The sequence below is a fragment of the Merops nubicus genome, unplaced genomic scaffold (genome assembly GCF_000691845.1).
Source record: "Merops nubicus isolate BGI_N331 unplaced genomic scaffold, ASM69184v1 scaffold32725, whole genome shotgun sequence".
NCBI lineage: Eukaryota > Metazoa > Chordata > Aves > Coraciiformes > Meropidae > Merops > Merops nubicus.
Genome location: NW_008612163.1, coordinates 1 through 24,600, shown reverse-complemented (window position 1 = coordinate 24,600; position 24,600 = coordinate 1). Strand labels below are relative to the sequence as shown.

Genomic DNA, 24,600 nt, shown 5'->3' with positions numbered 1-24,600 from the left:
CACTTAGATGAGTAATCCAGATTAATTATAAAACCAATAATTAACCTGATATGTAAGATCACAGCAGATCACTCATCTAGCTCCCTGCATAGACTGGGTAGACCTTTCTGATAGATGGTACATCAAATTCAACAAGTAATCTCAGAGAGGAGGCATAGAGATAATGCTGGGCTTCAAAAAAAAAAAAAAAAAAACACATGGGTACTACTAATACTAGTAAAATTGAAAAAAACAAACCACCCTCCAATTAAGTACGATAAAAGTTTTCCTTAAAACAAAACCAACAAAAATCATCTGAAGTAAAGTAAGAAGAGCAGAACTGGTGTTTAGAGCAACATTAATTAATTTTCATTTTTGAACATCTTATTAAATTTACTATTAGACAGACTTTCATGCAAGTAAATAAATGCTATTTATAGCTATCTCTGAGCCACAGCAACTCAGTCATAGAACCATTTCCCAGACTGTTATTGTTATGCCAAACAGACTACTCTTTCATTTCTTGTCAGCCGTAATTACAGTTCCATAATTGAAATACAGTAAATTACCATGCAGTAACTCTGAAAGATGGTTCACTGAGGTTAAGCTGTCACTATAATTACTGTATAATAAAAAAATGATAATTTAAATGTTCTACTTTTCTTTCAAAGGGAAAAACAAATTCAGTTCATGCAGCTCAGATGAGTCAAATATCTTCATGATGATGTAAACAAAGAGAAACAACACATTTAGACAAAGCCAAACAATCCCAACTAGAAGTCCTAGGCTGCACAAACACACCAGTGTATTTAAACTTTCCTAACCACCGAAGAATACTGCACATTCAAAAACAATCCTTTTGAAGTGTAGCCTTTATCAGAATTCAGACATACAGTAACTATCCAGCATCTTCCATACATGCTCCTATTTTGCTCATGAAGTATATAAAGCTTTGAAACACTCGTTTCAAGTTCCACGCTTCATTTTATTTCAGTTCTACATGATGTTTTTTTGGCCACAACCAGCAGGATAACAGTAACTTGCCTAGCATCAGCGAGGTGTAGATAAAAGATATAAATTAGCATGGACATTTCTATGGGCCTACAATTACAGACTTACATTGGTCAAGCAGTTTTCCTGTAGAAATTTTCTCAAATATTTGTGAGAAATAAAATGAGGAGAGAGGAGAAGGGATACAGAAAATACACCAATAACTGTCACTGTAAAATGCTCAAAATTTTATGAGAGCTGTCCCCTTACAAAAAGATCTCTCAATAAATTCCTAGCTACTCTCTCTGCAAAGATAACTTCACAAAGGACATCTTTTGGTAAACAGTAACAGACGTGCACAACTGAAAACTGTTCCTGTTCTCCTCACGAAGACCTTCTGATGATGCTGGGAAAGACAACTCCTCTAGTTCTGTTTTCCTCCTGTCTGCTGCCAGACACCCAGTCCCTGCTGTTTACCTTTGTGCTGGCACTCATTTGACCATTCAGTAAACAAGATAAGCTAAATAAATGAAAAGGACACCAAATAAAACAAAAGGAAAACCAGCAGTAAGCAGCTGAAGGGATAAAGTGGAACAATGTAACCAGAGAACAGGACATAATAGGAGTTGATGGTAGGAGCAGTGGGCTGCAGAAAACTGCTAAAAGCTCCAGAACTGTAATTTTCAACAGCATCACTGGCAAAGCACACTAGGCTTTCTTCAGGGCCTTCTCTCAAAGTTTGCAATGAAGCAAATGCAGTAAATAACTGCTTGAAGAAAGGGCCACAACCTGAGCTGTAATTAACAATCAAAGCATTATTTAAATAAGAAAAAAATATTAAAATATGAATAAAACATTCTCAGCAGCTAAGAATCTCCCAGCCCAAATCTTTGCCTATTTATTTTGCTAAGAAAATAGGAGTATGTGAAAGCATCTATTATACGACATCTATGAGGTATTATTTTTTCCCCGAGGGTTTCATTGTAATCACTTATTTCACCTCTGTTGCTTTCTCCAGGCTTTGTTGTAGACTAAGTAATTCTTGATTGTGTTGCTCTTTAAGTTTATCCATCTCCATGTCATGGCTAGATACTTCTTCTTTTAGTGCTCCTTTTAAAGCTGTAAGCTCCCTCTCTCTCTTTCTCAAAATCTCTTCTTGTTGATCTTTCGCTATTAATACTTCTTCTAGATCCTGCTTCATTTGCATCAGCTCCTACAGAACAGAATTAAACACAGCTACATGACAAATTGCTCCAATAGAAGTGCTGTTTGTGTTTCAGAAACGGAAAGCGTGAGTGTAAGCTCCTCAAGGCCAGTTTCACTTCATCAGACCAACATTTTTTGTGGCTTCTGTAGTAGGCTAAATATAAAGTAAACCCTAAGATTATTAGAAGTATATAGCTGATTTTTTATGTTTTATATAAAAATAAAATATATAAAATGACATATATGATGCTGCAAAATTATGAAGAGATTTTGATGGTGTAGCTTATGCTGCCTGTAAATAAAGCAGGAGTCAAACTAAGGCTGCAGTTTAACAACTCCCTCAGTTCTACCATCTGTAGCAAGGAGGTAGATAAAAACAAAGAAAAAACTCTTTTTTTCCCCCATGCTGCAAGAGAAGTGAACCCAATGTTAATTTCTTTATTTTTTCCAGCAGAAAAGGCAGCAAGAAAATTGCTTCTGCAAGTGCTGAAGGCAAAACAAGCACTTCCCGACCGAGTCCACACCTTTACACCCTTTCTCCTCCTACCACATTCACCCTAGAAGTCATTTCTCCTCTCCAAATTGCTGGGAAGGAAGAGGGTAGTTGGTGAATCTGAAGAATACACACATGCATGTATAGAAACAGAATAAAATAACAACAACAATCCAAAACGTGCAGCTTAAAAAAATAATCTAATTCATAATTTCTCAAGCTCTGAATAACTGCACTTTCAAAAAGAACGTAAACTTCCCCTGCAGTGAAGCAAGATCAGTACATTGAAACTGTTCCTCAGACAGTTCATCTATTCTGGCCTTAAAAGCCTACAATGGAAGTGATTCTACTACCATCCCAGATAGCCACATTGCTAGGAAATGTTTTCCAACACTTACTTCAAATCTCTGCAGCTATGTCTCTCATTTCTTATTCTATCCCCACATAACACAGAAAAATTGATCACTGCCTCCTTTACAGCAACATTATCTAAGATGTGCTTTTGACTTCTCCTTCACTTCTCCATTGAGATTAAAAACCTTCTTCACAGGTAATGTTTTTCAGTACTGTTACCATCATTCCAAATATTTCCCTTCCTACGTACAACTTTTAACTGCAGTGCCTGAGATTTAAGACAGTAATTAAGAAAGTAATTAAATCTAACCTACACAAAACAAGGTATTCTACTCAGCATACCTTGCATACAAACATCTTGAATCTTCCTGAGACTTACTGTCTATGCTCTTGCTCCCTAATTTGCATTTTAACCTTTGTTTAACATTAACTAGTTCTTTGCACTAGTATTAAGAGAAGTGAGTTGTTTCGGTACTACAAAGCTTTCTAATATACCTTTTGAACCATTATACACCAATACTCTTACACATCCCTATCAACAAATCTAATAAGCAGTGTTCTCTACTTCATCAGCAGTATGTGACTATAACCAGGGCTACAGCAAATTCCTCTTTCATACCAAGGCAACAGGAAACACGTAAATCTTTTGTTCCTCGTCAGATTCTATCCCCACTCCTCTCTTCCTGGTCCCATCAACGGAGCGTCAACAATTTAGAGACCACTTTGGTGAGTTCTTTTAATTGTCTTATCTGGCCTTGCTAATACATACACCTTCTTTAAACCGATCTTCCCTGTTCTGACTCAAATCCTATCTACTTGCTAAAACTAGCTAAGATTATTATCTTCTAACAGTGGGTAACTCAGCTGTCCCTCAGCCATTTTTTGTTCTATTCTACAAAAGAATGGTATTGTACTTTGTATTCCTTTTAGCGTTAATGTATTTATTATATGGTTTCTTAGGACACCTAGTAACAGTATATTGTTTTGGATTGGTAGCATGGAAAAAGCTAAGGCATGTATTTCTTCTTTCTGTATCTTAGTTTTCACTATTTATTCAATTCTTCCCATTTTTTCATCCTTCTTCTGATACTTTAGAACTAACCTCAATCAGAACCTCTTTCTCCCCTTCATCAGTATGTTTTGCGTTATCCAGTTCATCATGCATCTCAGAGAGCTGGTCTTGAAGATCTCTGATCTCAGTTTGGTGTTGTTCCTGCTCCATCTTCACTTGAAAAAGCCTCATCAGGGAAAATCAGACAGGATTTTGTAATTTGTAGAAATACTAATTTGTTCCTTCAAGAATTACTTTAAGTAGATATTTAAGTGCAAAGTTGCATTTTATTTTTAAAATTGATACTATATTACTGACTAAAGCATTCAAATGTTTTCATATTTTAAAGACTCGAACTATATATATTATGGCCTTAAAATATATTAAAAGCAGTTTGCACTAGGAGGAAGACTATAAATTCAGCAATCTGTCTCTTCCTTCCAGATATGCTAAAAAAATGCCTCTTTTATAAATGGTAGAAACATTTCCTATAATAACAAAAATCACTCTGTCTGATTCCATTAACGTACTCTGAAGACACAGGTACTTTTTAATCAAAAAGGTTTAAGAAAAGGCACAAATCACAATGAACAACTTCTCTAGTATTAACTCACTCCTCGAGGTTTTGCCTGAGTTCCTTCTCATTTTCTTCCAGCTGCTTTTTCAAGGCTTCTTTTTCACATATAGTTTCATCAAGCTGCAACTGAAGATCTTTCAGGTTTGCTCGTGTAGCATCTCTCTCTTCTTTGGAATTTTGCTGATTCTGAATTTTGCACACCAGAAGTTAAATGAGATAATAGATTAGGCATAAATAAAGACTCTGCTATTATATGAAAGAAGCCATTTCAAGATTTTTCATTTGTAGAAGTGCTTATTAATTTATGAAAATTAAAAGCTTAGAATGTTTAACAAACCACACAAAGCACTGCTTTTTGATTTTTATTAGCAATGTGAGAAGTGAAGTCTCCTTCAGTACTAGTTAATCAGTATTAAGTATATTGATTCTTATCACAGATTCAAAATGCAAACCAGAAGCCAAGCTGTTCTTACAACTTCAGAGCATGGCTTTATTTAATTCCTTGAATTCAGCACTGCAAAAATAATGCTGTATTAATAAATAGCAGCTACATGAGTAACACAGTTTGTCTCTCACTCCATGTCTGTCCCACCACAGTCAACAGATTAACATTTACCTCTGCAGATACCTAGGAAATTTTGTGCGTGCATGTGTCTAACATTTTTATTCACTCCTCCAAACTCCTCAAATACTAACAAAAAGATTTTTTAAAAAGGATAACTATGCTATGAGCAACTACACTTAAACTAAAAGGTCTTCTGTAAAAGCATAGGTATATCTGGATTAAAAAGAATATGAAGCAAAAAAGACTATTTACTTAGAAAAGTATATCTGAAATAGACAAAAGCGCTGTAACAACAAAGTGCCATACCCGAATTTCTAGATCCAGTTTTTTCTCTAATTCTTCCACTTTCCTTTCAAGTTCTGCTTTTTGTTCCACCAATGCTTTTACTTCTGCTGAAGAATCTGAAACCTGTAATTAAATAGAGATGTTTATTCCCACAAAGTCACAATGTTCTTTGACAACTGGTTTTTAAAATCTAAAGTAAAGCTACAAGCAAGGCTAATAATGTGGAGCATCAACAGCCTGAGCTCACCAGGGATTTTTCATACGGGGCAAGCCATGCTAATATTTTCAAAGGAATTATGATTTGATCTTCATAAAACTACTTGGTAATTGCTCAAGGCATGTTGCCAATAAAAGAGAAAATATACAAACCTGAAGACAAATTCAAATTAGGCAAAATATGAATTAAATCACAAGTACTTGAAACCAAAATTGACTGTGATATCTCCAGTTACACAAAATGGACATCAAAGTGATTCATGCTTATAATGTCAAGACAGATTTTTCAAACAATGTGTTTTGTAATTTAAGATATGTTTTATATTTTCATTTTGTCTAATTATAGCCCAGCATAAAATAATAATCAAAAGTAAGGTTTAATACTTCTTATGACATCGCTCCAAGAACTGGGCATTTCTTCACTTTGCTTTAGAACTGAATAAACAGTGCACCATGTGCACAAAAACTTTCCAGTAGGCAGCTTGCCAAATGCTATTACTGATATGGCTTTTAAACAATATCCTAAATTACTGCTTCTCTAAATTACAAATGAAAATACTCTCTCCACTAAGACATCTATATCACTATAATGAGAAGATGCTTGACCATGATTTTTTAAAGTTATGTGTGCTAGCTTTTCCTACAATCCAATAACCTTCTGATGTTGATGTTGAGGTTGCATTGCTCTCCTTCAACAAGATGAGAATAGTCTAATTGAAGTCAGTGAGGGCATTCAAATTTTCAAAGCCCTGTTTAATACTGTACTACTATGAAACAAGACAAAACTTTAAAAATCGTTTACCTGTGTCTTTCCAGCAGCTCTTGACTTTAAAGTTTGGATTTTCTCAAAAACCAAGTTGACCTTCCTCTTTGTTGCATCATCATTATCAGCACTTCTAAAACAAAAACAGTGCAAGTAAGCAATGATATGATCAGAGGTACTCTTTTGTTCAAATCAAAACAAAACCAGAGTGTCCAAACTATTGAAAATCACTGCCATAACAACAACAAATCTAATGAACCAGTTAGAAATTATCTTAACTATAATATTACTATGCTCTTTAAAGAGAGGTTATTAAAAATCTATATTCCAAATGTTTTCTAAAAAACAACAGCAATGATGAGGACAACAACAAAATCACTGAGCTCTTTAATTGCAACTCTCCTCTAAAAGACTATAGCTATGCAGAGACAGGTATTCAACACAGACATTACTCAAACATAGTGAAATTAGAAGTAATTAGGACTATGTTTTTTTCAAGTCCTGACTACTGCACCACAAAATAACACTTCAACAGCTCCCTGAACCAGCTACATCAAGAATGCGAAGAAACTTAAGTGCATCGTGTATTTTTTAATTAATTTCTCCTTCCTTCAGTAAGTTATCATTAGAAAATACCAAGTAAAACTGTTACAGGTGGACAAGATTAAATGCACAGCAACAAGAGCTTCCGTCAGCCCTTAAGAGAGAAAACTTCTAGTTGTTGTTTAAAAAGTCAACAAACTTAAACTCCCATGAGGTATAATTTGAATTTTTCATGAACCTCCATATCACATGAAGTTTAAATCCGGAAGTATTGAATAGACAAAACATACTCCAATTCATAAATTTCAAGTACATTTAATCAAATCCTGTAAAATACCTTATGTAAGTCTTGACTGCCTGGGTATTTTGAGATCCTATAATGCATTAAAGGACACAGCTGAGATATGGAATTATGAAATAGACATTTCTTTTAACTATAGCTTTGATCTTAGAGTTTCACATTTTAAATGTAATGGAAAATAAACTTAAAGAAAATACAGTCTCCTTTCCAAAAGCTAACTATGTTTACTAACCCTTCCTTAAGGTAATTGTAAAGTATCTGTTTAGCAGTCTCTTCATTTGTTTGCTGTGCAAGATCTTGCTGGCCTTTTAGGAGATCAGGAGTTGCCTGAAAGGACAAGATAAAATGTCAAAAAATATAATCCTATGAGGGCCGTAAATACCACCTGTACAACTAAAGTTCTCCATGCTATTCTATTAGAAAAACGTGTGCTGTGGACCTAAAGTTCACAAAGATCCACTGGAGTTTTGGCTTAGTGCCAGAAGAACGCATACTCCACACCAAAAAACAAACAAACACACACCACCATAATTTGGTATGGAGGTACACAGATCTCAGCATCCTACTCCTGTGCATAAGAAATGTCATAGTATCATTTACAATAATCTTTGGCTCCACCATCCTCCCTCACCCATAAAAGTATAAGCTGGTTTATAAGCCATGTTTTCTATGCCTGCAACTACAGGAATAATTTTCCTATTTACATTTCTCCAGAACAATTCTGCTATCCCATCTGGAAGTATTGCGTGATGGGAGTTGGTTCTACTGAAGAGCAGGAAGATACACATTTAACAGTATGGCAGTGTTAGTACGTGTCAGTACGATAGAGTGCCAAACACAACTTAAAAAGCAAATTCAAAATTACCTGTATATTAGGGACAGATGAAAATGATTTTACAGAAATAATCTTGGCTCCTGAATCAGGTGGAATTGTGATTCGGTTTGGCAACAACAAAGTAGAAGTTACTGTTCTAACTTCCTCTCTCTTATTCTGTCCTGGGAGTGTAGATGACCTAAACATCAGGCTGTCGTTATCAGCTCCATTTTGTTTATGGTATTGCAAAGAACTGAAGTTGCTGTTCTGAGTGTCTTTTTCAGGCATCTGCAGTTTTCCAATACTTCGAGCAGAAATCTTCATGCCCTTGGAAGCTGACTTTTGATCTCTAGGTAAGTGCTTGTGAAGGCAAACTTTAGATGGTCTCAGCAAGTGCTCAGCTGATTTACCCAAGCTTTTACTGAATTCACCTAAATAACATGAATGTACATCAAGCCCTAATGACAAGGCACTATCAACGCTTCTTGATCTTTTACGATCATCTGGATGAATTCTATTCCTTTTTCCTGACCTACCTCTTCTGTGAGGATCAACTTTCTTATCAAACTTTTCAATTAGCTGATCTACTCCTGGTAATGAACCAGTGTCAATATCACGGCCCGTTCCAGGCAAAAATGGTATATATCTTCTGTTTTCATGCCGATTAACATTGTCTGCATAGATGGCATACTCTTGGTCATCAAGTAAAAATCTGTACAAGGAATTTGCAGAAGTAGGAGTAGCTGATGAGGATGATGACCTTCGTGAGTCATCCAGTGCCGGTCCAGCTGAATCTTGTCTGCGGAAGGGAAGAACATCTGGTCTAGGTTTTCTTGTCTCTGGATAAGCAGTGGGACTAACACATGGGGACCCTCCTGTGGGTAAAAATGACTTTGAAAGACATACTTCATCGGGGCTGATCATGCTACTAGGACAATCCAAGAGCTGCTTATTTTGGTCTTCTATTGACTCGTTCAAATGTATCTTTTTTGAACTTGCTTTGGTTGGCTCTGCAAGATACGTATTTGTTTTCTGTAGGGACACTACTTTAGATGAGGAAATCCAAGGCTTTGCTTCATTTTTTTCATGTGCCAAAGATTTAGATGTACTGCACACAGAAGACTGGCAATCATCCAAGTTCAAGTTACTTTTTTCAGGATCATAAGGCTGTAAAAGTTCAGGATGTCTTTGAAAGTTCAACAAATTGGAGGATTTCATTGTTCCATCTTTAAAACCTGATATTCCATTTTCCTCTTCATCCACATTGGTTATTTTTAGGCTTTTAAGTATACAGGGCTGCATTCCAGGAAACTTTGTGTGTTCACTGTTTTTGTCCTCCAACTTAAAAGCTGTATTGGAGTCTGTGGCTGCCTTGCTTACCGTCTGAGAAGCGACCTGCTGTTCTTTTCCAGGAGGAGGATTTTCTGACAAACATGCTTCTGTATTGTTTAGTACTATGTACGGATGTCCATCAATTCCTTGGACTCTAATACTGACACCATAAGACCCCGTCCTAGAATTTTGTGCATTTCTGTTTTTTTGAGTCTCCTCACTTGCAAGTTCAAGAGTGACTTCATAGTCCTGCTGCACATGCTTAAAACCAGCAAAATACGGCTCCATGATTACCACAGGATTACAGCTGAATAGAAAAAAAAATTACAAAAATGTCATTGTTTTAGATTATTTCCTTAATTACTTTATTCCACCATTCAGTGTGACTATGAAGACTAACAGTAATATGGAGAGATTCAACACACAAGCCATACAAACCCCAAGGTGAATGCATTGTGATGCAAAGGCAAATGTAATGCCTGGATCAATGTAATATTATTTTATGACTATAAATGTTAAGAAATAAAACCAGTTAAGATTACCTACACAGAATTCATGCTAGTTTCTTTGGAATCAAATGACTTCAGATATAAGCAATTCTAGTACAATTTTTTGAGTCAAAGTAGTTTTGATTTTGAATGTCTCCAGTATATTTACTGAAAGACTGCATCCTTTAAAAATCAATGCTCATTTTATAGCTAGTAGTTATTACCTGCCCTATTAACATTTAAACATAAACCCAGAACAGCAAAACAGAACCAGGCAGTTTCAGGTTATGAGTTTTAGGTAACTAAAGCACTGCAAGTAAGGTCACTAAATGATAAATAACCACCAAGAGGATACAGAAACAACAGGATGTCTCACGGGAAAACAAACCTCTGCAGCCAGTTTCCCTCTCCTGTGTACCTCAGCATGAACCATCTTCCTTAGATATTCTAATCAACAGCAGAATTATCATTTTTTCCTGACAGTGAATGAAGTTTGGCTCAGTATTCACAGGATGCTCGTTTCCACCCAATTCTTTCTTCTAGTAGGACAGCTCCCCTCAAAAACCTCTTCCTCTGCCTAAAAGCAACTCCAGCTCCTCCTCAACAGCAGGCTTACTTCATTTGAAGGAATCAGCATACGTTTCTTTAAATACAATGCTAGATATCAAGTGATTATTTTAAAAAAAGAAAAAAAAAAAAGGCAGTCTCACTGTCAAAGTCTTCCTTAGATATTAAAAGACTTGGTAAACTAGTTAAATTCACCAAAATTAATTCAGCAGTTAAATTCAATTTGTAACGGGAAATAAATAGAGACTAGGAATTTTATTTCTATTTAAGACCTCCTGGAGCTGGAAGAGAAGCAGAGCGAGAAGACTAAGGGAAGTGTAAAAACGAAGGAGCAAGAACAACAGAAGGGAACAACAAGGACACAACAACTATCTCGGGCCCCCATAAAATGTATTTCTCCAGACTTTCAAAAATTCTTTCCTGAATACTCATAACATCTGACATTAATTACACTGTTTCAGTGTATAAGCTAAGACAAAACAAAGACAAAAGTGAAAACAGCAAAAGCTGACTCTAATCACCCAGAGTCAATGAAGAGATCTCCAGTATTTAGTGTGGTTTTGACTAGGGCCCTGAAATCAGCTTCTGAGCTGTGCTGCTGGTGGCTGAGAAGGCAATGGAGGGAAGAGAGCGCACACTGTGCAGAGCTGTAACGCTGCAAAGGAACCAGCCCACGCCAGCCTAAGGAATGGCTGCTGGAGGTCGGAAAGAAACCGAGCTCTCCACTCCCTTCTTTAAACTGTTGAGCGGGTCCAGCAAAATTCATCAACGTCTCAAAACTATCCTTTGTTTGCTCAAGGCAACAAAAATAAAGTTTTTTAAAAGTTCAAAAGTTGTTTTCAAAATAAGCATTTTGAAGCTTTTATGCTTTCCATTTTTATGTTATTGTTATATTACACGATGTTGATCTGAAGTTACTATTACAGGCATGTAATGAAATAATAAAAATTTAAATAAATTCAATTTTTAGCAGAATAAAAATTAAAAGTTTCTCAGACTCCAAATCAGCATGATTGTCTCGGGAAAAATGTTAAGACACGATTTTGTAACAAAAAAATTATTAACCAAGAGACTTCAAATGGCCCATGAAAAACAAAACAAAATTCTCCATCTTCTAAATAGCAAGTGTCTCTACTAATGTTTTCAGAAAACACAATTCAGAACTCTAACTTTGTAAAAATCTGGTTTGCAGAATACAGTGTGCTGATAATACTTGAAGTAAGTTAAAAGCACTCATGGCATATTTGTATGTGAACATGTAAGTGAAAAAAACCCCATGATTTATACATAGTTGGTAGCATGTATCTGCAGTAGATGAATATGTGAACATCTTTGAAAAAGCTCTCCACTTACTGATTCTAGCAAGATTAGAAATGCCACCAAGTTTAAAAAAAAGTCCTTAGTATAGGACAGCCAACAACACACTTCAAAGCTCTATGCATTAGCTGACCTATACAAAGAGCAAAGTTCATCTCAATTTGCCAATAGGGGTAACAACTAACAAACACAAGAAACAGGGGTCAATAAAAATTACCCTAAAACTTAAAAAAAAAAAAAAGGATTCAAATCAATCAGCATAAAGAATAGATAAGCAATAAATAACAATATGTCAGCTTCAGGGCAACTGCAAAAGCTGTGCTTTCAAACATGTTGCAAAGTTGCTAAAAATACTAAATATCCAGGAAAAAAAGAAACAACAAAACAACTTCACACCAACCCCCCTCAAAAACAGCCAGGAAACACCAAAATCCCTAATGTACAGTGGAAACAGGATTTAAGTTAATAATGCACCTTAAATTAACCATTAATACATTAAATTTGTCTCTAAAACTATAAATAAATGTCTTTGCCTTCTTCATGTGCATTATACTAATAAAACACTTAATTTTACCATACAAAAGGATAAAACTTTGTAGAAATGAAAATGCTAAAAGAACAATTTTAAAAATGAAACATTTAATCTTTCTGGAACTGGAGGAAAAAAAAAAATTCTCCATTACACCCACAAAAAAACAAGACAGCTGGCCCTACCATTCAAATAGATGAATGCCTTACTTAGAGTTCCTGTTTTACAGTATGTCAAGCCACAGTGGATAATACTCCCCTGAACCAAATAATATCAAAAAGTTATTTTACAATACATGAAAACACTGTTTTTGCAATATTGTAAACATTTTTAAATTAAAAATAAAAAAAAAAAGAAAAAGCACTGTTGGGTTTCCTCACACACAGCCTTCCTGATGAAAATGTAAACCCTCTAATGATGTTAATTGGCTAATTACAGTTACAGTCATATTTTGACACACACATTGTAGAGTCAGCATCTCAGACTTTGGCAGGCTTCCAGCAATAGACTAAGAGGACTGAAGCTGCTTCTCTCCCATCCCTCTGCCCCACTCCTCTGATGGACATTGCCATGTCAAAAATGAGAACATTTGAAAACTCTGATGGCTGAGCACACACCTCAGCCATGAAAACTTGCAGACTGGCATGCTCAGGTAAAAGCAGTCAGCCTTGTGTTCCATTCTGTTAACAACTGGAATGCTGACATCTGATACAGTGCAGAAGTGACAGCTGGGGACACTGACAGCTACAACTGCCCAGTTTTAATCTTCTCTAAGTCTGCAGAAGCCCTCAAATGTTATGACAGAACAATCTGTTTCCCCTTAAGCCTAAGAAAAGAGGTTAGATATTTTAACAGTAGTTAAGGAGTGATTTTCCCTGGTTGTGGGGCTGCTTATTTTTTCCTTATAGTTACTTATATATAAAAAAAAAAAAAGCTTTTTTTTTTTTTTAAATAGAGTGTAGTATAAATTCTAGTTCCAGGTTTTCTACCAAACTAATACTTTTAGCTTTTAATAACATAGTCTTGCTAGTAAATTTATTTGCCCTCTCAGAGGAGTTTAAAAATACAGTTTTCAGAAAACAGAAGCAATGTCCTTTTATTATTTTATAAAATCAGTTCTTATTTCCTATTTGTGAAGCAAATATTATCACAACAGCATATACAAATTAATCAGGACATAAAAAATAACTACTTGAATAAATTGTTTTCTTTTGAAAATATTCGACTTGCTGAAACAACAGATAACATAGTCAAGGATATATAACCACCAATATCTTTCAGAGATTAAAAATTCAGCTGCAGTTTAGAGCAAAAATAGTATATTGACACCTTTTCATTGGTACCTTCATCTGTTGTTTATACCAAGCCAAATTTTACTGAGCAGCTAAGTTTCACCTGAAAACTTGCCAACAACCAGAAAAGTAAAACCCTGACTTTCTACAGTTACACCATATAAACTTAAACAGGTGGATTTACTGATCAAAAAGTTCAATAAGTCCAGCTGTCATCTCAAGCAAGCACAAAAGAACACAGAATTAAAGATCCAGGAAACACAGTCAGGCACAAACAAAGCAAACTCACTCCACTAGGTAACCCACTGTTTTACAGACCTCATTGAAATGTATTCACTGTATGCCTCAGAAAAGTTACTTTATCAAAATCTCAGCAAAAGAGTAATTTTCAATCAAATATCTCCTTGAAAGGTGTAAAGAGTTGAAAGAAACTGACTTAATGAGTTTACTACAGACTCAGCCTAAGCCTGCAGGCCCAAGCCTTTGTATCTAAACAGGACCTTCCTTACTATGGAAACCCACTAAAACCTTGTGTAGTCCCATCCAATCTCATCAGTCTACAGGATCGAGTCCTTAAAGAAGTTCCAAATATGTTGTTTTGAAAGATGGTTACTTCAACATTGTATCTTACCAGTTGACTTCAAAAATTCAGGCCCAGACACACTACTCCCAAAGCAACAGTTCTAGCATCCTGCCAACTCAGTTTGTACAGTTCTCCTTGCTTCTTTTGTGAGCAGACAGCCATGGAGCCACACAGCATTACTGCTCCAGAAAAAAAACTGAGCAGATTTCTATCAGATCAGCCAGCAAGGCACCAAGGAATGATGGGATCACCTCTTTTGGCAGCAACATGGCCTTGGACTGCTTGAGGCAATCACAAAATTCCAAACTGAAGCTGTGGTTTTCAGGGCAAAAGACTTTAAAAACTTCTACAAACCAACCTGACACTCAAAGGTGTTCGGGCCTTTCAGTTTGGCCATTTCTTTTTAAAAGAAGCCTTCATAAAGGTATTTAAACACTCATTTTACATACTGGCGCCTCCAGTGGGTATGAAAGTGCCATATTTTGTCATTGCTCAAAAGTGGTTTCATTTTCCTGAACAATTTATTTTTGCCAAGAATAGGAACTATGACATTTTTGTTTATGAAGAGAGCTTGTCAGCAGAGGTTCTCATGTCTGAAAATTGCATGTTTTGTAGCAGTTTACTTTTCGGTGGTGATACAATACGAGAACCACAAGACGGGAATACTGAAGGTTTAACACGTCAAAAACTTTTACAATTGTGTTTTTTTTAATTGCCTCCAAAACATTTCCTTTCACAGTTATTTCAAAGGTAGCTACCAGGAGTTATCTGAGACCTGCCTCTTACAAAAAAAGAAAACCCCTGTAATTTGCTCTCCCTGACAACATGAGCAGAAAAAAATGTGTCTTTGACAAACCAACTCCTGTGCCAGACATGGCTGTTCCCTTCAGCTGCTCTGCGGCCTTCCTACTATACAGCATCAGAAAGCTATGGCATTGGGTCCACTTACCCATTTCAGTTCTTCTTTAGGCAAATCTACAAAACAGACTTATTAAAAAAAAAAAAAAAAGCCTTCCCAATCTGTTAAATGCCACACTGTATATGAAGCTTGCCCTTCTATATCCTGCCCATACAACCTCATTTTTAAGCATGCCTCAAACACATCTGCCCTAAAGCACTTCACACTTTCTGCCTCTAGCATGCAAGCCAGCCAGCTGCACTGGGACACACAATACAGGCAGAGATGTTGACGGGGATGTGGACGGATGCACTATCCTACCAGTGGATATGTTCCTTGGCCTCCTTAAAGACCCACATCTGACTTTTCCTCTGGCACTAGGATGCCTCTTTAGCTCCCTCGATGATAGAAAAACAGGAACTCCCTCATATCCAATACCATAATCGAGACTCCCAAGACTGAATCAGCTGAAGATTTTTCATTAAAGGAAGATGAGGGCATACCAACACTACCTTCTCTTTGGAGGAGTGAACTTTTAAAATTCTGAATATTTCAAGCTATTAAAGGCTAACTTATCAAATTACATTTAGTTCCATGGAATTTATTTCCAATTTTTCTTACCACCACACACACAAAAAAGTCACTCCCTAAATTACTTAATTAGTACCTTTTTTTAAAAAAGAGCGATGTAACACTCTATGTATGTTTACTCTAGGTATTTCACCTATGCACATCAAAATGCCAGGAACAAACTATAAAATTCGTCCTTCAGCTTTACATAACATTGAGCTTGTTCTCCAACCTAAATAATAGATTCTTTGTGTGACTGACTATTCAGAAAGTACCAGCAATATCATACAAAGACAAAGTGGACATTAGGTCAATAATAAATGACAGTGCTACAGAAAAAGGACAGGAAATAACTTCAGGAGAGAAAAGGAAGGAAAACTTACATACTGTAAGGGTAAAGAAAATAAAGGACAATTCATGGAAAGACCAACACTTGGTTTTTACACTTGGTGGAACACAATCTCAGAAACATGCCTTGCAAGCATGAGGGACAACTTCATCACAGTAAATCCTACCTACAATCTGAGGGTCCCACAAAAGTAAAATGGGCCTGGGTTGCTGTCTCATTTAGTCTATATGGAAAATCACTGAATTTACTTGATCTACTGCTTACAGGGAAGCAGAATGGAGAAAAGTGAAATTTTAAAGTTCTAGACAGGGGACTGTAAAAAAGGAGAGTGAAAACTATTTAAGAGCAAACTGACAATATCCAGCAACAGAAAGACATCGGAATCAACAAGCTTGCCATCCTTCCAGTCAATGCCTTATCCCCATTTAAGATTTTTTTCCTACTTGAGGTATGTTTTTTGTCTACATAAAATTATATTTGGATTGTATCTGTCAGTCACTCCTCACAATTACCAGAAAGAAAAGTAAGCTAGTTACGGAACAACGCAGTAAAACTTCCACAGCAATTTCTTCTTGTCCCTATACTGTTTGTAAACTGCCACTGCCTGTCCAGTCGTCAAAATTCTAAATTTTAAAAAAGGCCTATACAGAGGCTGTCTACAATGTATCAAACACAGTTCTGCATATGCAGGCTCTCTGCAGCTAGTACTGGGGAAAAAAAACAAAACAAAAAAAAATTAACCCTTAGAGAGATTTCATTTTATTATTAGTCAGCATTTCTGATGTCAGCATCAAAGACCTACCTAAAATTTCTATAAATTAAGAACTGGAAAACAGAGCTCTGAGTTTTAAAGTATTCATTCCTTTCAAAAGCAACCCAAAAGCTACATGTCCACATCTTTGTCCTATCTGTTGGAATGAAAGAGATTGCGAAAAATTCTATGCTTGAAAACAATTATGAGTTGCTGTGAACCTAAATTGTATGGCATGTATTATTAACAAGTCCATATACCAGTGTTACACCACAAAAACTAACACTTGCTATCACACAGATGCAAGACCAAATCAAGGCATCTGTCTCTTCAGCCTCCAAGACAGGGCTGACCTATTATTATAGACAGAATTACATATTTCATAAAAACCTAGAAATTTATATTCTTCCAAAACCACTACATATAATTGATCTGCACAAGCTATTTCTAAACTTAGTTTAGATTCCATCTACCACCTTAGATACAGTCCCTCCTTACACAGTCCCTGCGTGTATCCGTGTAACTGATGCAGACCAAAGAGACGAGGGCCAGGTCTGGACCTGCCGCATTCCGTTACGCTCCCAGGACTGCAGACCTAACACTGCGTTGTTACTTGCAATGAAATTCAGAGCCACTGCCAGTCTACGTTGTGCACAGTGCCCATGTAAAGAAGCAAATGCTGGAGGACCACACAACCGCACTGCAAGTAGGTCACTCAAGCCTCCCTTTGAAAGCAGTAACTCCAGGCTCCACACCAGGAGCCATGTAGGTCTGTTCCCTCCATAAATACAAACTCTTTTTTCCCCCATTTGACTACGCTGTGATTAAATATGGTAGTCTTATGGCTTTGAGTGCATAATGAAAAACGAAGTCCAGCCAGGAACACTGACACAAAGAGAATTCTGGGGACAGAAGGAAGCATGACATCATAGTAATACATTTTAGTAGTATTTCAATATTTCTGAACCAACTACTTTCATTGCTATTCTGTGAAAAATATTCTCTGTTCCAATTTCAGATGGCAGCCTAGAGGTGACACGTTAGACTTTTCTGCAGGACGAAAATTCCAAATAACACTTTTCTCCATGCTTAGTTTAGCATGGATTACACATATTATCCATTTCTCCTGAAACGCAATATAGCAAAGTGGATGAGTCTTGGTTTTGCTGCCTTTGAGATGAAGATTTCATTTTCAGTTCTGCTCAAATATTAAACAACCTTAACCAGATGCTCAGCCAATAAAATAAAATGTTAATAGCCACCCTTTCAAGAACAGGAAGATAAAAGTATTTTATAAAACTGCCAGTAGAAAGAACTATTAACAGCAGTTAGAGCAGAAGATACTGTTCAATTGCTTAAAGCTTGGTTTGTACTCCCTCTGACTGAAAAATGCGTGTAAATCTCAATGTCTCAAATGTAAACCATCTTGTCAATCCTATGAAAGTATATGACACATCAGGCAAATGCTTGAGCTATGTGACAAATGTTGGGGGTTTTTGTTTGTTTGTTTTTATTTTGAAAAGGAAAATCTGATTTATTTCAAAAGGAAAACCAGCTGTGAGTCAAGACATTTTGGCACATCCTCAGGTGTCATAAACTGTCAAAGTTTGATTGAAAACAAGAACATAATATAAATCACATTTTCTTAACCTGCTATGTATGAATTCATATAGTCATAATTTTACAGGATTTATCCCCAGAGGAAAAAATTGCATGAACTACAAACCTTGCTTACTGAGTGGAAATTAAAGCCTTAATTTTTTGTTAAGGATAAAAACATTAAGAAACCCCAAATTTCTCAAGTAGTATTCTAAACTATTATCACTGCAATATATATTCTATATCATTATTAAAAGGCTTTCTTCTTTATCAAAGTAAATAGTCTCCAGATTCTACCAAATCGCAAACAAAACGGAATCAGAAACAAAAAGCACATTAAAAGTATACTAAAACAAAAGTCAATCTGTATCTGAAACACAGTTCCGAGAAACTAATTCACGTAGTCTGTCTCAATTAGCTCCAGGTCCTCTATACTGTGGTACTAGTTAATCCAACAGAGGAAGACGGAGATTGACATTGGTTTATGAACGGCTACGCTGGTACAAACCTCATGCAGACTGGCATGCCTGCATAAGTGCACTTGGACCACTATACTGTTTCCTCTCCCACACAGGCTCACGTATAAAAGTACAAGCTCTTTTTTGCCACTAACACAGAATCCAGTCTACTGGGGGTATCTATTTGCACTTTAAGTAGCCTGACACTACTGCAGTACAATTAACATTTATAAACTTCAAATACAAAAAGCAAGAAAACAACAAAACCGTACAAGTACTTATCTCAGAGTTAATGATATACATGTGATATGACTACACTCAGTTTTCCCTCATTTTAATTACAAACTCACAAAGGAGAATAATAATAATTTTAAAAGTCTAGTAAAGTCACTGAGGGGAAATTTTATTTTATATATTCTCTTCTTGTTTATCGAATTCTAAATTTTCATATCTGTTGAAGTACTGACAGAAACAACCGCTGAGTTGACACACGGATGCTTACAGATTCTAAAAGCAGTTTGTGACTTCAAATACAATAGCTGGTTTGTATCCAAATATCTGATATGATTACACTCACTCCACAAGAGATTCTGTGTTGTTTCACTACATTTTCCTCCAATTGTCAGTGTTAGAAACTTCTTATTTTGTTCCAAAGGAAATTATCTTAATACATCCCAATGATGTCACTATTGTTTAAATAGAAGAGTATCCTGTTCATGTTTTAGAGGCTCAGGCAAAAATCTCAAGTCTGTTAAAATAAAAAATCTCTTAGAAAGCCTTTCTCGAAGAAATAGAAAGAGAGTTATGGCAACACTTTGTTAAAAAGTTTTGTTGGTGCTTCAAGAACATGAAATTATTTATAATATTTCCTAAAACAAATAAAAAGTTTCACCTACTCAAAAAATTATGCTTTGGCTTCAGATGTGACATATCACTGGACCTTCTCCTCAGTATTCCCACTCAAAAAATACAATCTTGTCTACAGAAACTGCAGTTACAGCAAGGCAACAGATGCAACCAGCATAACTTTGATTACATAAGCATAGCTTATTCCTAGATAAAATTAAGAGTTAGTTATATGAGTACAACTGCACGCAAAGACCAAAGTCTCACCTATATGAAGGCATGCAGAAAAGAGTTAATCTCTACAGAGATCCAGACATTTAAGTACAAAAACTACATGTAAAATGGATGTTAGGAGTCTTATTTACTCAGACAACATAAGGCCATAGCTTCAGGTGCATTCAAGTTGGTCATGGCTCCCATTTTTCTATTGTTAAACTTTGTCTTAATTACATTGTATTCTTAAAACACTTGGCTTCACACCCCTCTAGTTTCTCTCAACTAACTCAGCCATGCATTTTAAAATTTAAATATGTAGTCAGATCTGCGGGCCCTGAGCCCAGCCACCAAGACATAACAAGATGATACCATTACACTCTGCCTGAGAGACATGAGCTGAGAAGAGAGAGGCTAGACAACTCTCCACAGAGGAAAGGAGCTTCATAGTGTGCTGGACTGCTCCACCAGGAGATGCATCACTTAGAAGGGCTTATGAATCCCATGTAATCCAAGCTGCCTGGTGTGGACCCTGCTTGTACACGGAGTACAGGTTTAACCAGCTCCCAGAAGCTGCCACTCTTCTCACCTTCACACTGAACTAGTGTAATTACTTGGGGGAAATGAAAGAGGCAGGGCTGCTTCCTTATGAGGCTTGAAGTGTTTGTGGAATTATAATGCAACATTACACACCAATTGTTCTTGTAAGTAAAGGCTGCTACTGCTCAACATTTGCCCCTGCACATAACAGCTAATGGTGTGGAAAAGACTGTATGAAGGCATACCCCCACCCACTGTCAGTTTCAACAAGGCCTAACAAAATATCCCGAGCTTGATTCACATCATAGAATCATTTCCCATCTCTACATAAAAGCTCAGGTTTTACGCATCACTTCTGCATTATGCTTTAAGATCACAAATCATGGCCCACTTTTGAGTGTTTTTACACACATAAAATACATCTTCCATTCTAATAAACTTCAATGGCTCTCAGAGATATCTTTCAGCAAAATTTAAAATAGGGTTGAAACATTTGTAACAGCTGGTAATTACTTAGAAGGTTTGTGTAAGTGTCTGTGAGAGTTTATGTGTACACACAGAGAAATAGGTCGGCATGTATGCATATGAATGTGTAAGCATGGGCAGCTTAGCCAAAAAGTCTCCTTTCCATAGTGAACACATAGTTTCAGAATTGACATTTTAGCTACCTTAAAACAGTCCATGTATTGTACATATAATTAAAGAATTATGAACTGCAAATGCATGGAGTCAAACTCATCATGCTCAGATTGCTGAGTCGTAGCTCTGTGAATGGTGATGACTCCTAGCATACCTGGGGATCCTCACCAAAAAGGACTGGTAATAACTGAGGTATCTTCCAGTCATAACAATCTCCCTGATATTTTTAAGTCAAAGTGCTCTGTAAGACTTTTCTCCAATCACCTTCATTCCTCATGGCTCGCTGTCTTTACCAAAAATTAAGCAGAATGTGAAAAGGTTATTATAGAATATTCCTTTTCACTGGTGAAGCCACAGCTTAAGTACTGTGTTCAGTTTTGGGCACCACAGTATAAGAACGACATTGAGATGCTGGAGAGGGTCCAGAGAAGAGCAACAAGGCTGGTGAAGGGCTTGGGGAAATGTCTTATAAGGAGCAGCTGAGGGAACTGGGATTGTTTAGTCTGGAGAACAAGAGGCTGAGGGGAGACTTTATCACTCTCTGTAACTGCCTGAAAGGAGGTTGTAGTGAGGTGGGTGTTGGCCTCTTCTCCTAGGTTACTAGCAGTAGGACTAGAGGAAATGGGTTCATGTTTTGCCAGAAGAGGTTTAGATTGGATATTAGGAGGAATTTCTCTACTGAAAGAGCAGTGACGCATTACAACAGGCTGCCCAGGGAGGTGGTGGAGTCTCCATCCCTGGAGATGTTCAAAAAAACATGTGGAGGTGGCACCTGGGGACATGGTTTAATGGTCATGATAGTGTTGGGTGATAGCTAGACTTCATGGTCTTAGAGGTTTTTTCCAACCTTAAAGATTCTACAATTTCAAATCTCATACTGTCGATCTGTTTAATGTATCTCAGAAATATAAAAGATGGATCAATTTATTTTAAAACAAAGTTCATTTGGATAAAAATGTAGACAAAAAAAATATTTGGCTATGGATTTTGTCATCATCTCCATTTCACATAAAAAAAGAAAGCTTTAAGCCTACATTTGGATAAACTCCTTCAAGGAGGCTGCCAGCTCTGTTGGCAGAGATGGTACAAGGCCACAGCAAATACACTGAGCTCTAATCCTAAACAGTGGTGACTCCATAACTACCACTCCACTAAATCTTTAGCACCTGCATTCCCAACTTGTTCATTCAGAGATGCATAGAGAGGGTGCAAATGTGGAGAAAACAGCCCATGATTTTAGTGTTCATTGACATTTCTCAGAAATCTATTAGTATCAGTGGTCTTGACTAGATTCGTGCTAGCTCCCTTCTAGCAACATAGGTAGACACTGCTGTAGGCTGCACAGTGTTTTGCATAGTCAAGCTCATGTGCTTGATGTAAATGACACACATTTTTACATTATCAGCATAGTAAAAAGGCCAGATAATAATGACATCATCACTATGACTATAACTTCAAAAAGCAGAAATAGTAAAACAGCAGGCTGCAGAACTGAATAATTCTAGTCCAGATCTGTTTAATTCTAACATTAGCAGAATTATTTGGCCTCCAGATACTTAAGTAGCTAATTTTAAATAACAACCTGCCCACTACAGTCCAGGTTGAATAAACTCCTTGAATATATGTTCATCTCACATTGCTCCATGACAAAAGATTTAAAAAAATCAAGTCTGAGGTCATGCCATTTCACTTACGCACTTCAGATGACACTGCAGAGCCTAGGCAAACCAGTTTCACCAATACTCTCAGAAAGAAGAACTTCCTATTACACAAGGTAAACCAGAAGAAGGAACTGTCACTCTTATTTCAGCTTTGTCATACTTTTATTGAGGTAAAATTCCTTACACAGGCTACACCACAGATCATTTTTGCAATTAATTATATTCCACATCCCCCATATATACCCTGTCAGGGGAACCCAAGTGTGTTCTCAGACATTTTACTAGTCACAGTGAGATCTAATAATTCAGTTAACAGAAATTAAACTAAGCTTGTTTTCTTGAAGGCAATTCAGGCAATCTAAGCAGTATTCCATTTGTAAATTGTATACACACACATGTATAAATATCAGCCTTTTTATAAGATACTTCACTTGAAGTGTTGCATTTTTTTTGTTTAGCTCATATCAATTTTTTTTAAATGTATCTGAATATTAAACTGAAAAAAATCTACTGAGAACAAATATCCCCTCTCATGTGAAATATTATCTTTATATTCTCGGATAATTTTTAATAAAAATTAGAAATACTGCTTCCTAATTTTACAGAGTTTTCTGCTTAAAAATTATGGCGGTCTCAAAAAAAAACCCAACCCATACAATAAAAAGGAGTATAATTGCCTTTCATAACATGACAAACTTCATCTCCTTTGTAAAACATGCTGCTAACTACACTGCTAATGGTCCATTCCAATACTGTATGAAAAGTTTTCATTTCCATTTATAATCTTCTCCCAAAAGAAAGGACCTGAGTTCAATCTAACACTCGATTAAACAAAAATTAAAAACAAACCCCCAAAAAACAACCAAACAAAAAAAGCTTATAGCAACTTGGTCTACTTTTACATTAATGAGCAGTAACCACGTATGGCTTAGTACACACTGACTGTGAAGTGTGAGCATAAGCGAATTTATTCTGGGTCTAATGCGAGGAAAAAAAAAAAAAATCAGACAATTCAATGACAATGACATTCCTAGAAAATACAATTTCTGGCCAAATAAACTCTTACAAAGCACCTTAAAAAAGTAATCAGTGGTTTGGTTTTACCATTTTCATCATGTGTTTATTAAAGTTTATAGTTCTGTTAAAAACTAGCTCTAAAATGAGATCCTTAACTATGAGACATGTGACACTTTGTTATCAGTGTCTGCCACTGACTCTATCAAGTTCACAGGGGGTATACCAGAAATAATCATATCCTAAGGGGTTTCTGATTCATCTACAGGATCCATTTCATATGAGCGCGTACAAGTTAAACGCAGTGTAACGTTCAGATAAATAAAACAGGTTTTAAGGATAGGTTTCCACTATTCCTGCTTTGGTATTCAAACTACATTGAAATGATTTTTAAAAAATACTTACAAGCTAAAGAGAACTGGAGAAAGAAAAAAGCTGTAACAACTACTCTTCTGTCAACTGCAGACGGTAATCTGAACTCACCACAACACAGCACCGAAGTACCGACGATCTTCCCGTAAAGTTGTCGTTATATGGGAGGGATATAATTTATATCAGATGGAAAGTTAATCGGGGAGAATAAATGGGTGAACTGCTACTGCTTTTCTCATGAAAAAAGAACACACAGGATGTGGACACACCCTTGCACAAAAATACTCTAACTCGACGAATAAAAGGAAGATGAAGAAGTCAGAGTGCCCTCTGCTCAAGAATGCCAGGAATCCCCGGAAGAATGCGTGCGGGCAGAACCCCCGACGCACCGCAACCCCGGCGGCCCACCGCCCGGGGGTCCCAGCGGCCCTCAGCGCCCCCCTCA

The 24,600-nt window shown here is 36.5% G+C and overlaps 1 protein-coding gene across 1 annotated transcript in view; it reads right to left on the bottom strand.

The window, feature by feature from the left end:
- Positions 1-9,757, bottom strand: part of CGNL1 (cingulin-like 1) — a 41,040-nt gene extending 31,283 nt beyond the window's left edge. The window contains exons 1-8 of the mRNA XM_008941469.1: positions 8,189-9,757; positions 7,556-7,650; positions 6,519-6,612; positions 6,372-6,405; positions 5,522-5,601; positions 4,688-4,836; positions 4,125-4,260; positions 1,970-2,182 (exon numbers count right to left, since the gene is read on the bottom strand). Coding sequence (XP_008939717.1) covers positions 1,970-2,182; positions 4,125-4,260; positions 4,688-4,836; positions 5,522-5,601; positions 6,372-6,405; positions 6,519-6,612; positions 7,556-7,650; positions 8,189-9,757 — 2,370 coding nt within the window. The remainder of the gene's footprint in view (positions 1-1,969; positions 2,183-4,124; positions 4,261-4,687; positions 4,837-5,521; positions 5,602-6,371; positions 6,406-6,518; positions 6,613-7,555; positions 7,651-8,188) is intronic.
- Between the last annotated feature and the right edge of the window lie 14,843 nt (positions 9,758-24,600).